This window comes from Adiantum capillus-veneris, chromosome 18 (assembly GCF_014529385.1).
Source record: "Adiantum capillus-veneris isolate H3 chromosome 18, ASM1452938v2, whole genome shotgun sequence".
Lineage (NCBI taxonomy): Eukaryota > Viridiplantae > Streptophyta > Polypodiopsida > Polypodiales > Pteridaceae > Adiantum > Adiantum capillus-veneris.
Window position 1 is genome coordinate 27,145,126 of NC_140948.1, and position 15,978 is coordinate 27,161,103.

The 15,978-nt window shown below is 43.3% G+C and overlaps 1 protein-coding gene across 5 annotated transcripts in view; it reads right to left on the reverse strand.

Annotated features, from left to right (window-relative positions):
- The window catches only part of LOC147435387 (uncharacterized), a 216,382-nt gene that overhangs the window by 96,804 nt on the left and 103,600 nt on the right, over nt 1–15,978 (reverse strand). For all 5 annotated transcript variants that reach the window (XM_086488465.1, XM_086488462.1, XM_086488461.1 and 2 more), the window contains exons 16-19: nt 9,109–9,216; nt 8,938–9,016; nt 2,837–3,429; nt 2,557–2,742 (exon numbers count right to left, since the gene is read on the reverse strand). In XM_086488465.1, coding sequence (XP_086344591.1) covers nt 2,557–2,742; nt 2,837–3,429; nt 8,938–9,016; nt 9,109–9,216 — 966 coding nt within the window. The remainder of the gene's footprint in view (nt 1–2,556; nt 2,743–2,836; nt 3,430–8,937; nt 9,017–9,108; nt 9,217–15,978) is intronic.

Genomic DNA, 15,978 nt, shown 5'->3' on the forward strand with positions numbered 1-15,978 from the left:
TGTCCCCTATCCCCGACTCTTTTTGGGATGTATGTGGTTGAGTTTTCTGACTATGTAGAGCGTCAGGGGGACAGGGGGGCTCAGCTAGCAGGGTCATGGATTCCGCTGTTACTATACCCTGATGATATTGTGCTAATTTCTGACTCTCCAGAGGGGATGCAACGTCATTTGGATGCTCTGCATACATTTGCTCATGACAGTGGATTGTCTGTCAATCTGGGGAAAACCAAGGTTATGGTGTTCAGCACCACACCACAGTGGGTCAGAAGGTCGACACCCACATTTACGTATGGCCACGAGACGGTGGAGTATACAAATGCATATACTTATCTTGGGGTAGTCTTCGGTGGACCGGTGTTTTCACTAAGGAGAGCATCAGAGACAAGACTAACGAGAGCAAATGCAGCTCTGGGAGGACTGGAGAGGATATGTTCGCAGGTTCAGTTTCAGGAAGCGCGAACAAAGCTTTGGCGTTTTGACACTGTAGTGACTCCAGCTATGCTCTATGGAGTTCAAGTATCGGGACCTTCAGTAGACCACCATGGGAGATCTGGCAACACAGATGGATGGAGATGGATGGAGAGGCCTCTGGTCTCTATGATTGCTCGGATGATTCGGACTAAGGCCTCAGTACCACATGAGATTATCCAAGCCAAGCGTCCCCCCCCCCTCGTGGTGGAGGCATTGACGAGATCAGTATCCTTTATGCAGGGTCTATGGGATCTCCCCAGGGACAGATACGCTCGGATTGCCTTGGAGCAATCTCGACAACTAGCTCTACAAGGCGATACAGCATGTTGGTATGGACAGATGACAACATGGTTTCAATCGCATGGTCTCAACATGGATAGATTACCTCCACTTCAATACTCCCTAGATGCACCCTCCCTCTCTCTCACACGGACAAAGATCACCAGACTTATACGTCAGGATCTGATTCAGCTATATACCAGGAGCACATGGATATAGGCGACACAGGAGTTGGGCACGAAGATGGCCTTCTACAAAGAGCATCTTCTCCAACTCACGGAGGACGGCTTTGTGACTAGGCCTGCATACATGGATACACACTTATCTCATGGGATAAGATGCGCTATTGGACAGATACGCACATCCTCACATCAGCTCCAGATCGAGACTGGCCGATTTCGAGGGGTGCCGGCAGGGGCCAGGATATGACACTTATGTAACTCAAAGCCAAAGACAGAGCTGCACTACACATGTCACTGCCCGGCATACTATGAGATACGAGACCGCTTCCATTGCCTGTTCAGAGAAGGGTTCGGCCCTTTTTCTACAGTCATGAGATACAAGGATCAGAGGTGTCTCAGATTGTTCCTGCTAGAGATGCGCAGACTTAGGGAGAGCTTGCTGAGGACATCAGGGGAAAGACAGTATCAGAGACAAATCACAGATTTCTTTACACCAGCCAGAGGAGAGCCAACAGAGCGGTCATTAACAGCATATCTCAGAGCCTACTCATACTAGATGTACATTGCTTGACCGAGCCACTGAGCTTGGCAGATCCAGACATCCACGACCTCGGGGGGTCTCCCACTACCGACGAAGGCTGCAACAGAAGATACAAATCACTCTAGCTTGACATGCGAGATGCCCAACCAGATACTGACCATGGAGGAGGTCGATGAGATCCGACAGCGACCGATGAGAGATTTCATCTGCACCCAACCACACCCCCCCCCCCCTCCCTCCAACCCCCTATTTCCTTCCTCCCCTTAGTGTTTTAGTGTTAGTTCTTTGTAACTTTGTAATTTCCGTACTCAGACATGGTACCAGATTCCAATTGTAACTTTTTGGTCTCATAGGTCACTTTGGCCTTTTGAAGACGTTAATATAACATTTCATTTCATTTCATCTCTCGTCGGATAGATCTTTAAGGTCTCTTGGGATATTTCCTACGACGTTAAAACAATAATCTTCTTCTTCTCTCTCTTCAAGGACCCCGTGTGAAGAGGAGAGGTGGCTTGGCATCCTTAATAACACATGCAATCCTTCAAAAGAGGCATGATGTGAAAGTCTTCCTATCCAACACACCCTTTGGTTATCAAGGGGATCACGGCCACCTCAGGCCTTCGTTGCAAAATCTGCATCCATATATGATCCCATCTCCTCACGCCTCCCTTGGTGCCACAACATCAGGTGATAAGAATTTTTCCTTGGCTCCGTTGTCAACGATTATGAGAGTCTCCTTATATCGAACCTTCTGCGGTGCTCCTCATAGCCCCAGTGTTGCTTCTGCACACTACCCTAGTGTTAAGAAACGAAGTGTGTGATCTACGCACATCAAGAAGGGATAGGGACATGATACATTATTTGGAGTCATTCACCAGTAAATTTAGAAAGTCTCTTCGGGTTTAGAGCAATCATACCCTTTCCTGTCCATTGTATCCATTGAAGGACTTTTAACTCCAGGTTTTGGAGCATGCACCTCTTCATCTTTGACTGTGAATGCACTTTCATAATCCTGAATGTAGAAAGTCATGGTAAAACCACATCCTAACATGTCTGTATGCATCAATGATGAGAACAGCTTACATCATGGTTCTCCAGTTGAGGCAGTATAAAGTCGTCTTTTAAACCAAGTTTCTTTTGGAGCTCTAAGATTCGCAAATACATCTCTTCAATCTTCTCTATGATGGACTCTTTGTTCTCCTCAAAATTTTTGAACTTTGTGTTGAACACTTCACGGATTAGATGGAGCTGTCTGAATAACAGGAATCTCTGGATTCAAGCAAAACAACATTTTTGAAACATGAAAACATAAAGCACTAAGAGCTCGATTCTTCATTAAAAGTTCAAAAAAACAAGTGCATACCTGTGTCCTTTTCCTCTTTGATGTTGTTAGATCAAACGCATTGTAAAGTACACTTTCAATAGGCCCTTTTTCAAGCAGCTCTGCAGTCAAAGCCTCACTTTCTTCTGCATCTTCCTCGGGTGTATGCAAAGAGCTTGACCCATCAGTGGCACCTTTGTTGCTCCCAGTCTCAGGTTCAATTACACTTTTACCTCCAGCTGCATCATGAGCTGTGATTATACTGCTTCGCCTACTAGGTACAGCCTCTTCAACTTTTTGTGTCGCACCTTCTATGCTTGTTTGCTGGGCAGAAGGTTCAATAGCTTGCTCCTTTTCTGCAGGAGCATCCTCCTTACTTCTACCGGTCAAATCCCCATCAGGCACTATGTCAGATCCCATACTGTGTGGGGAACCTGGAGCTGTTGCTATCCCCAAGGAGTTATCCATGTTACTGCTTACAATTAGTTTGAGCTCTTTTGTATAGTCATTCTCTTGCATTTCAATAATGCGAAGAGCTTTTGTCACATGCGCTGCTCGAGTATAGCTAATAAATTTCTTGTGGGAAGGAAAATTTGGAACCTCAGAACCCTGTACAAAAGGCCAAACATGCTTTCCTGCATAAGTTCAAAAAGGTATTTAGAATTTCCATCAAGCATTTTCTTATTTGTACCATTCGATTAACTACAGAAATCCAAAATTATTCTCAAAATTTGCACATAGTGGTCCTCATCCTCCACCTCCCCCTGCAGCACACCATCCACGTCCTCTCTACATAGTCTACATATCCTAGCCTCTAATGATCCGAAATGCTCTGCTAGTCTCTATTGCAAGGTGATGTGACGAAACCCTGAGTTGGCCAGTCGCCACCCTAGACCCTGTGGCAAGAAGGCATCCAGGTTTCTAGGTCTCTCTATGAATCTGCGCATCAGCTAGCAAGAAAGCCAGGTATTTATGGCTAGTGCCGACGAGGCGTGGTAAAATAGAGGATGAGGAAACTAGGTGTGATACCTCTAATGGCTTTAAAAGGTAATCCAAAACCCCGCCTCCTGTCGGTGTATGTCCTCCATGCGGAAAGCATGTCAGTCCTCCCTTGATTAGCCTATCATAAACAGGCCAGAAAAAGTCAAAAAAAAGATCTTCCTCATTTCATCCGCAGACCAATGGTGGGCTGTTAGAAATTACCAACTCGCTGGTATTAGACTTGTTGAAGAGTCATATCTCTGAAAATAAGTCTCAGTGATAGAAATATTTACCATTGTTGGAGTTTGCTTATAACAAGACTCTTGACACATCGACGGGAAAGGCACCCTTTGAGATTGTCGAGGGTGGCACAAAGATTCCACCTATCTTGTGCACCAAGGACAAGACTTTCTAGGCTGATATTTTGTAAAGGATCTAGGTTAAGGAGGCTTTGCAAAAGTCTCAAGAATGGCACAAGAAAGCAACAGACAAGCATCGACACGACTTGAAGTTGAAGGAAAGTGATTGGGTGCTTCTTAAGTTTAAGAAGGCACGCTTGAGAGATGAGGTTAAGAAGTCGCTTTATCCAAAGCTAAGTATGCAATACTATGGGCTCTTCCAAGGCTCTTCCAAGATAAACGATGTTTCCTTTAGACTTAGGCTGCCATATGCTTTGAGAATTGACGAGGCATTTCATGCGAGTCTACTACGGCCTTTCAAGAGTGACCCAGAGGAGCAAGTCCTTGCCTTTCCTTTCCCTTAACCTAGTCTTTTCAAAGCACAAAAGTACCCAATTTCCAAGTGAAAATACAAGTTCATGACGGTGACGATCAGCAGCTTTCTTTTGCCTAGCCTGAGTCTTGACTCTTATCAAGAACTATCTTTATCTTCTTGTATGTTTCATCCATATGTTGCAGATATTTGTCTGCCTCAAATATCTTGTCCTTAGTCTACAAAATGGGTGGGACATTCTTCCCTCCTTCCACTATCTCAAATGGCGCCTTGCCTATTGATGTATACAGTGTTATTGTAAGCATACTCAACCAACCATAGAAGGTGTTCCCAAGTTGCCTTGTGCTCTGACTCGTAGCATTTCAGTAGATTTAAGACAATAGAATTTGCCTCTTTTGACTGTCCATCTATTTGTGGATGAAATGAACATGAGAACTTTAGCGTTATGCCCATGTTCTCAAACAATGCCTTCCAGAAAAGACTCGTCATACAAGGATCACTGTTACTGACAATTGACTGAGGCATCCCGTGATACTTAAAGACATTGCTCATAAATATCTAAACCATATGTTCTACCTTTATCTTCTTCCTGATAGGAATGAAATGAGTCCGCTAACTGAATCCGCAAATGATAGTCGATATCCCATCATTGCCTCTTTGCGTTCTTGGAAGATTAAAGATAAAGTCCATTACTATACTACTTTCCCATCGCCTATCACAAATCGGCAATGGTTGCAACAATCCTGGTTGTTGGTGCCTGTCAAATTTGACTTTTTGACCTGCTAGGCATGATCTTACAAATGTGTCAATATCTTGGCGTAAAGCTGGCTAATAAAAGAATGCCTCAACTGCTTTCATTGTTACATCAATTCCACGATGCCCAATATACGGTGGAGGATGCTTTCCATCAAAACCTTTGGCCACAACTTTTCAGTAGCGCATAACTTTCCATGCATCTTGAGAAAGACACTCTTAAGTGTGTAGTGTTCATGATGTTTCCCATCAACAAGTTGATCATGAATTCTTTGCTAAATTGTATCTTCACCATATTGTGTCTTCATTTCGTCTAGTTCAGAATGGTACAAAATGGACACTGTTGAAACTTGAGAATTTCGCAACAACGAATCAACCACCACGTTCTTTTTCCCTTCAACATGCACAATCTAAAAGTGGAACATCGACAAGATGTTTTTCCATCGCACAGTTTCTCCGAGACTTGGTTTGTGTGAGAAAGTATCGCAAGGTTTGATGATCTGATTGGACAACAAAATCAGCCCCCAGCAGATCGTGTTTCCAACTAGTGAGAGCATGAATTACTGCCAACAATTCTCTCATAAACTTGTAAGTTCTTTTCAGCCTTCAAGAGAATTCTTAACTCATATGCCACTACTTAAGCATTTTTCATTCAAACTGCATCAAGGCTGTTCCCACATGCATCACATTGAACCACAAAAGGTTTCATAAGGTTTAGCAAAATGATTATTGGATCCAAAGTCAACTTTTCTTTCAAGTATTTAGAGGCTAGAATTTCCTTGTTTGTCCACTTGAAAGTGACTCTCTTCCTATGTAGTACATGGATTAGGGAAGCAATCTCAGTAAAATTTCGGATAAACCTCCTGTAATAGGAACATAAGCCTACAAAGCTTCGAATATCATGTACGGACCTCAAATTTGGCCATGACTTAATTGCTTCCATTTTAACAGAATCCATACGTACCCCATCCTTAGTGTGCCCAAGAAAGTGAATGTCTTCCAGAAAGAATTCACTCTTCTTCGCATTAATGAGTAGTATGTTCCTGCATAGCTCATTGAAAACTGTGGTTGAATGATCCCTATGCTCCTCTTCAAACTTTGAAAAGACAACCATGTCATCAAAGAATGTACCCACAAAGTTTCTATGTGGTCTAAATACTCTACCCATCATTCTCTTCATACAAGATTCTGTAAAGTTTCCTGCGGCATAAGCTACATCAAACTGCTATATGAAGGTCAAAGCCTTCAATTAGTCCACTGTTCCCTTGAAAGTGTCAAACATCAATGCCTGCCCACCTTCCTTGTAATCTTTCGGTTGACTCAAAGGAGTCAAATTGTCATAAACAAGTGGCCAATAAGAGTGGTGGTCCAGAATTGCACTCGCGTCACCTGTTTTACCAATCATACATGCATTTTGGGCACATGGCTGTGAAAAACCAACCATATTAAAGTGTGTTCCAAGTATTCAAAAATGGCCATAGGCACCCTAAAAACTTGGTTGGACACCTACGTTTCCATACATAAAGCTAACCATGCCTGGTTGCATTGTCCCAAATATATTCCTTGGCATATGACCTTGCAAACCGGTGGAAGGTCCAGCCATAGCCTAAAACATTGAACCACCTCCTAAATAACCAGGATATGAACTAGCAATGGAAGAGTCTCACACATAGCCTGTTCATCACTCCCTTGACCATTCACAAACAGATCCTGTCCAAGTGAAGTAGGTTGCTTTGATCAATGGACACCACTAGTTGCTCAATCACATGGGCTTTCCCTCGAGCATCAAGAGGCCCCTCTGCAAGAGAAATCTCCTTTTCTTGCAACAGCTCAGACATACCCTGTGTCGGAGCCTATAAACCCTGGCCTATAAAACCTGTGCAGAAGCTTGTAAGACCTCCAACGTCCTTGAATTTTTGACCAACTGCTGAAAAATTTCCATGTAGCTAAGAAGCTGGGCTTTAAACAACTTGTCCTCTTCTTGAAGAGCTATAGGAACTTTCTCTGTGCCATGTGAGGAAGATCCCTCTTCAAGTACGTAGTCTCTCTTCTCTGGCATAATGATATGCACCCACAACAATCTATGCTGCACTCTTTGAAGAAAAAGTGACTATCCCGTCAATGAAACCATGAAACCTTCCAAAACACACTAGAGGACAGTACTAATCCAATTGCCTCTTAATTTCACATAGAGGATTGAGAAAAAGAGAGAACACAAATGCTTCTAGCAACTAGATTGTCACTACGCACATGAACACAACACACTGTAGGCCCCAACAACTAGCACTCTTTAGGTATTTCTTTATTGAATTGAAAACAAACGATCAAACTCCCACCAAGCTGTCCAAACCTGTCAAGGACTGAAATAGAAGGTTTTTTACTCAATTTCAGTAACATAATGGCACCAAAATCTCTGTATGCCACAACTACAAGTCTAGGACGGATTCTATTGCATTTAGAAGCTTTCCAAAGAGCTCTAAGTAAATTTAAGCATGCTGTAATTTCCTGTTTTGGTCACTGATAGGTGCCCAAACTCCTATATAGTGAACCCAAGGCTCTAGCCTAATAAACATGTAAATTTGTTTATAAGTGACATACTAGCCATATTTAACAGGGAAAATACATAACACTGGAGACTATGACCCCGAGAAACCCTAGGAATAGGAGGTCCAGGCTCATGCCAACCTTCCAGGTAGGCAACAAGTGGAATGCACCGCCGACAAAGAACGTCTACTTCAGATACGGCCGAGCACAACCACAGAACAACCCTCACTCCCTAATTTGCTCCTGGGAGATATATCAGACAAGAATCTTCTGAAACTTCAACAATTGGTTGGTCAAGCCTTAGTCGATGATACCTTTCTGTGTGTGAGAACTAACAAGAATAATATTTGCCGAGCTATGGAGATTTGGGAGATGTTTGCCTTGGCTTTACATCAGAAAAAATTGTCCCTTTCTCAGCAGAATTGAAAGTGAATTGTTGGATTTGGATGGCAAGGAGAAGTGGTTGCATAAGTTGAGATCGCCAGACACTTTGGCCACCCCGTAGGTGTCAATATTTCATCTCTGGATATCAACTTGCATAATGCATTATGGATGGATTTATGTGATCGATATCGCATGCTTAGCCATTTTATCTATGTTTGAAGGCGAATTTTTTGTCTTATGCTTCTCGTTCTGGAGTGCGCCATCTCATGGGACGTCTCAAAGGATACCTACATTGGCAATTCAACACTATAGATCATGTGGGTCTTCTCAACAAGGATGATCTCACCCATTGGCTTGTTGCAGTCTCTTCACTTCCTTTTCTGGGTCCTCTTGTGACTTTAGTATTATATTTTCTTGTATTCACTATAATTACCCATTACAAAAGAAAAAAATTACACATTACTCTTGTGACTTTAGTATTATATTTCCTTGTAATCACTATAATTACCCATCACAAAAGAGAAAAATATGAGTTTGGAAAAAAAAACACATTCTCACGTGTAAGACAAGGGGTAGAAAGGTGACAACGAGCTAAGTCGAGCATTTCATGTTCAATTTCACAAATGATCAGACACTGTTGGCAATTACAACTAGTAGAAGCAAAGACACAAAATGAATGCCATAATGTTTGCTTCATGTTTAAGGAAAGACACCATACAGATTATAGCTAAACAATTAGTTGTGCAGACCTGCCTCAGTAACATCCTGCCAACACTCATGTTTGATACGCTCGGCAATAATGTCTTTCTTGTAATTGTCCTTTATAACCTATATTGAATCAAACTTATGAATAACTATCAAGCATTCAAAAAAAAAAAACTTTTCGAACAGATAAGGAATAAAAATGGATCCAAAGCAACCTGCTCACGGACACCATCGACTCTCTTTTGACCCTGAGATCGCAGCTCACATTCTAAGTCCATGTCTACAATAAGCTCTCCTAGTGTAAGTTTCTCTAAATCTGGTGCCTATGATTTATGTAACATCAGAAAGTACACAGCATTGGTTTACCTTCATACAGATATGGGTCAAAACAGGTTTTTCATCTTACACCAACTGTTTAATTAAAAATATCAGCTTGCATCAAAGTAATCAACAATTACCTACCTTACTGTAAAAATTTATAAGTACATCTAACACGAGCTGGAGACTGATACAAATTACACTTAAATTTGTTGAGTTAGTTTGAACTGTTTATAGACTTCTACAAGTGGTTAAGGCAGTGATTTGGAGTGATTCTTGGCTTTCGAGCATGAGTGATTTATGCATGGATACGTATGCCTAATGATTGGTGAGATTGAGCCTATGTGGCATGCTTGTGTGGAAAGCAATGCTTATATGGATGCCTACTTCGATGTCTAGGTGCAGAGGCTTGTTCTCACTTTGCGATGAGCACATGGCTATTTCCAACAGTCACCCCTATGCTCTGCATGCTTACTCTCTCTACAAGGTATTCTACATTCGTAAGTTTCAATTGCTTGTAGAAAAAGGTGTGTTAGTGTCAGGTGTGGTCCCACAGGTCTCGCGCCGTCATGCGGTGCACCTCCTCTCGTCCATCCTTGTAGAAGGCCACTTTCCCCTTCTCTCGAGCTGTCATTATCTCGGGCATAACTTCTTTCATATGAGCAAGTTGTGAGAGTGTGAGGTCAACTCCAAGGAATATGCCCGTTTTCTTTAGTGTAGGACACCTCTTCAAAAAGTCCTTTGCCTCCATGGATGGGAAATGCATAATTAGAGCTCTCTCCTTTGAAGTCTCTCTCACAAAGTGATGACATGGCTACCAACAGCAGAAACCCTAATTTCTGCCAGAAACCCTAATTTCCTGAAAACTCTAATTTCTGCCAAAAACCCTAATTTTCAGAAACCCTAATTGCTGGAAACCCTGACCCTAACTGCTGGCTGAAACCCTAAATTGGCTGGAAACCCTAATCTGGCGGCTGATGTGCCACGTGGCAGCAGTGTATGGATTTCCGGGATTTGCAGAGGTGAAAAGTATCAGCATGGGTGACGCAATTCCTTGCTTTTTCTCTACGCCTTGGCAAGACACACACACAGAGAGAGAGAGAGAGAGAGAGAGAGAGAGAGAGAGAGAGAGAGAGAGAGAGAGAGAGAGAGAGATTAATTGCTTTATTTTTGAAAGCCCTATAGGGATTTGAGAGAGAGATAATTTTTTGCTTTTGTTCTAAAGCTTTTGGGGCTCTGCTTTTGGGCATCCCTTCTAACCTTTAAATTAGTGGTTTAGGGCTCACTTCTCAGAGCATCTGGACGCAGAGTCTGAGAGTGAAACCCTAACTGCTCTTTGTACTTGTCATTGATTTAATACATAAAGAAATACCGAAAGGGGCACCAGTCTTTGGGGCCAATATCTCTAGGCACGGAACTCCGCCGGGCCAGTGCAAATCTATTGTGATCTGTGAATTGTTTTGAAGTGGTTATTTGGTGTTGTCGCGATTGATTCTTGACTTGGAGTGTCCAAGTCTGTTACAGTGGTATCAGAGCACGGCCGATTTCTCTTCTATGGGAAATCCGATCCCCAACTTTTTTTTTCCGCGGCACCTATGGCTTCACGCAAGGATCAGTCAACTCCCTCTGCATCTCTAGATGCGGGCAGGGATCACAACGAAGATTCCAGCAGAGAGTATGGCCCGCCTCAGCCTACTCAAGCGAAGCAAAGAGAGATGAAGCGTCGTCAATTGATCGGCGATGCAACAAAGATGATGCTCAGTTTTGCGAAGGATCCGAAATTGGCAAAATATATGAGCGAGACTTCTTTTCAGGAAGTGCATGCGCAGTGGCAGAAAACCACTACACCACCCCTAAAACCCGCTCTCAAGAAACCTTGTGATCACAAACAGTATTCAGAGAAGGAATTACAAGAGGTGGTTGATGCACGGATTGTTCAGCTTTTTGACACACAAAAGAAAGCCAAAAAGCAGAAGAAAAGCACTGACTTCCCGGGTTATTTGGGTCGTCAGTCGACATTTGACAAGGCAAAGAAACAGAAGAAGCGTGTTCAATTTGAAGGAGTACCCAAATGTTCTTCTTCTTCTTCTTTCTTCTTCTTCTGACAGTTCTTCTAGCTCTTCAGATTCAAGCAAAGAAGATAGAAAAGGTAAAAAGCGAAGCAAGAAACAAAGCTTCGGAAAGGGCAAGAAAAAGGCAAAGAAGGCTAAATCTCGCCCAGAGACTGACAGTTCTACTGAGGACTGTCTACAGACAGCTCAGATTCCGACGACGGAAACTTCTATGCGAACAAGAAGAATTTTTACAAAGCCAACCAATATGACTTTCTCGAAGATAAAATCAAGAAAGTCCGAGAGTTTAAGGTGGCCACTCGATCAAGTTTGATACTTTTTCAGGATACTCAAATGCTTCGAAGGCTTTGTCTTTTATACAGCATTTTGACATCGCTTTCGCAGGAGGACGCTTTTCAGAGCACTCCAAGATTCGGAGAGCTGCCTCTTACTTTAAGGGGAATGCTCGCACTTGGTGGTCTACGCTTCTTTTAAACAAGACTGCGCCAATTCAATGGCTGAAATTTAAGAAGCTTTTTATTTCTTCTTGGTTGACGCAAGAGTATGAACGAGATATACGAGCTGCTTGGAACCATCTTCGGATGACCAAGAAAGATACAATCAATGCTTATTGTGAAGGATTCTAGAGCTCTTTTCTACCCGCCTCTTCATTCAAGAAGATCTCGTTCAGAGAACAGATTGAGCAGTTCACCTTGGGTCTACCTCCAGAGATCCGAGATCACTGCTTGGAGCAGAAGTCAGCTTCTATTCAGGAGTTGATGATTCATGCGAAGCGGGGCTTTGCCATTCACTCTGGCAGTCTGACCTACCCCACAGATGAGGCCATGACACAACGAGCCGAACAAACTTCTCGGAATGAAAGTAGAAAGAAAAAGAGCAACCCAGAGAAAAAGGATGCACGACCTAAGCTTACTCCTTCGGAGCGAGCTCGATTCATCAAGGAGGGGAAGTGCTTTGGATGTGGGGAAATGGACACATCTCCGCGAAGTGCCCTAAAAAGGCACAGAAACAACAGAATGATAAGGACAACGACAGGCCTGAGAGTTTGAGAGCAGCTGAGGAACGTGGACGAAAAGGCAAGATGAAAACAGGACTGGTTCCAGATTGTGTGGGTACCTATCCTGACACTATGGGAGAGAGTACAGAACTTTGCTGAGCTTGGGGCAAAGTGAAAGATCAAGAGGCCCCGATCTTCTTTGATGGAGGAGCCAAGGCCAACTTCATTTCACCGGAATTGGCAGCGAGGCTCGAGATCACTCCCGATCGGATGGGACCACTTGCGGAGGCAGTTCTAGCGGCACCCAACAGGGACGTAGCCATTACACCTGTCATTGGCAAACTTCGGTTGCATTGTCGGGGTATTTGGGGCATGAGGACTTCTTCATAATGCCTTTGGAGGGTTGAACAACGCCGTGGTCGATTATCGGGCGAGAAAAGAGACTTTGACTACAGAGAAGGGTAGAACAATTGTACTTGATATTAAACTGAAGGGCGAGTCTGTCCCTATTGTATCGGCTTCGGCCATTTCAAAATTAATGAAATCCAGTCTGTTTGTTTACTCGATCTTTTTGAAAGAATTGAGCGATAAGGATAGGACAAATATGTCTAAACTTGATAAAGAACGCCAAGATTTTCTCCACTCTCACGCCGATTGCTTCTCATAAGGCCTACCAGGAGAGTTACCACCTGCTCGTCCTGAAGATCATACCATTGATCTGATACCTGGAAGCACACCACCGAACCAGCCACCTTACCGTGTGAGCCGAGCACAGAATGAAGAGATTATGACCCAAGTGAAAGACCTCTTGGAAAAGGGTCTTGTCCAGCCTAGTACTTCACCGTATTGCTCTCCAGTATTCTTCGTTTTGAAGAAAGACGGATCTTAAAGGATCTGCATCCATTATAGAGCTCTCAACAAAATCACCATCAAGAACAGATTTCCGATTCCTAGGATCGATGATATACTCGACAGGTTACAGGGATTTTCGTGCTTTAGTAGGATTGACCTGAAGAGTGGATATCATCAGATCCGAATCACGCCGGGAGACGTCTAAAAGATAGCCTTTCGGACGGCTTTTGGGTTATTTGAGTTTTTGGTGATGCCTTTTGGCTTAACCAATGCTCCTGCGACATTTAATCGGATGATGGACAGGATTTTTCAAGAGTACGGGCTATTTGTTGGCACTTTCTTTGACGACATCATTGTTTTCTCCAAGAATGAGGAAGAACACAGATATCATCTGCTTCAGGTCTTTCAGGCATTATGAGATCACAAGTTAGTGATTAATGCAAAGAAAAGTGAATTTTTCCTACCAGAGATATACTTTTTGGGACACATTGTTTCAACAGCAGGAGTGCAAAGGGATCCGGCCAAGATAGAGACTATACGTGATTGGCCCAACTTGAAGAATGTCCATGAAGTTAGAAGCTTCTTGGGACTGTGTTCGTACTACACGCGGTTCATACGAAAGTTTGCAGAGGTTGCTTCCCCTTTGCATATCTTGACATAGAAAGGAGTCAATTTCTCGTGGGGATCCACAGAGGTGACTGCCTTTCAGACATTGAAAGAGAACTTGACTACGGGACCAGTTTTGACTTTGCCGGACTTGCAGAAGTCATTTGAAGTATATTGTGATGCTTGTGGTCGTAGTTTGGGTGCGGTCTTGATCCAAGAAGGCCATGTCATTGCTTACGAGAGCCGATTGTTCTCCAGGCCGGAGATGACAGCACAGATTTATGAGAAAGAGCTTTTGGCGGTTATCCATGCTCTTACTCAGTGGAGGCATTACCTACTCGGAGCGGATTTTACTGTCTTTACAGACCATCAGAGTTTGCGCAACTTCTTGTCACAGCAGCAGCTTTCGGAAAAGCAGATGCGGTGGGCGAACATCTTGTCACAGTTTCACTTCCAGATTGTCCATGTGCAGGGACAGAAGAATGCGTTGGCAAATGCTTTGTCTCAAAAGCCGTTGGTTCTAGCTATTTCCGCGATACATCATAGGAGCTTCGAGGATATGGTCGATCAGTATGCCACAGATACAGATTTTGCACATATTTTCACACGGATACGGGATGGGGAGATAGTAGCAGGATACTCCATTCGGGAAGGCTACTTTATGAGAAAGACTATTTTGTGCGTTACACAGCCGTTGAGGGAAAAGGTTATGACTAAATGCCACTATCCACCTTTTACGGGTCACCGCGGCATTGCTACCACCATGAAGGGGGTAGAGAGATACTTCTTTTGGCCGAGACAGAAAAAGGATGTGGAAGAGTTTGTGCGCAGTTGCTTAGTATACCAAAAGGTCAAGTTTGACAGGCATAAGGCACAGGGATTGTTACAGCCTTTACCCATACCCACCCCTGGGAAAGTATTGCAATGGATTTCATTTTTGATCTCCCGAGAACAGAGAGTGGTCACGATGGTATTTGGACTGTTATTGACAGATTTAGCAAACAAGCTCATTTCATTCCAGTGAAGAAAACAGTCAAGCCGGATCACTTAGCGAGACTGTTTGTGGCCTAGATCTTCAAATTACATGGCATGCGTGAAACGGTTGTCTCCGACAGAGATCCCAGATTCACGAGTTTGTAATTTGGGAGAACATTGGCACGCGGTTGCAGTTCTCGTCATCGTTCCACCCGCAGACTGATGGGCAATCTGAGATTGCAAATTCAGTGGCTCTAGGTTTATTGAAGTCTTATATCTCGGATCAAAAGACTCAATGGGAAAAGTACCTACCTTTGGTGGAATTTGCCTACAATAACACGATACACTCTTCGACGGGGAAGGCGCCATTTGAGATTGTTGAAGGTGCTGCGAAGGTTCCACCCTTCCTAAGCACGAAAGATAAGATCTTTGAACCGGATGAATATACGCGCGATTTGGATACGGCTTTTGCCAAGGTTCGCGAGACTTTGCAGAAGTCTTAAGAAAGACAGAAAAAGGCAGCGGATCGCCATCGTCACGATTTGAAATTGAAGGAGGATGATTGGGTGCTCTTACGTTTTGAGAAGGCACGCCTAAGAAAGAAAAAAGGAAAGGAGAGGCTTTTTCCAAAGCTTAGTATGCGATACTATGGACCTTTCCAGATCACTGAAAAGATAAATGATGTCTCCTTCCGATTGAAACTGCCAGATACTTGGAGGATTCACAATGCATTCCATGTGAGTCTCTTGAAACCTTTTAAGAGTGATGTGCCTAATGATGGGGAGCCTGATGAGCAAACCGAAGTGGAAGAAAACGAGGAGATCCTTATTTCTGAACAGATTTTGGCACATAAGGATACAAATAAAGGTAAAGTCCGAAGGCGGTTCTTGGTTAAGTTCAAGAACTATCGTGCATTGGATGCGAAGTGGATGGAGGAGGAGGACCTAGGAGATACTCCTCAGATTGTGAAACTTTACCTCGATACTTTTGGTTTAGCATAGTCTATTCCAAACGAAACCCAGAATTCAGCTTGGCCGAAGATCCGGTGCAGTGGGATGCACAAGAAGGGAGTCACTTCGCTCCTTTGTCAACAGATGCCTTGATTTAGATACTAGAGTCACTGATGTCTCTTTGAGCTTCAGGATACTGAAAGCTAACAGTATTCTGCTGTACGACTTTAATGAAATGTAATTCCTGATTATGATACTGATTTGTTCTTGACTTCTTTTAAGTGCAGGAACTGATAAACGAAATGACTGCAGCAT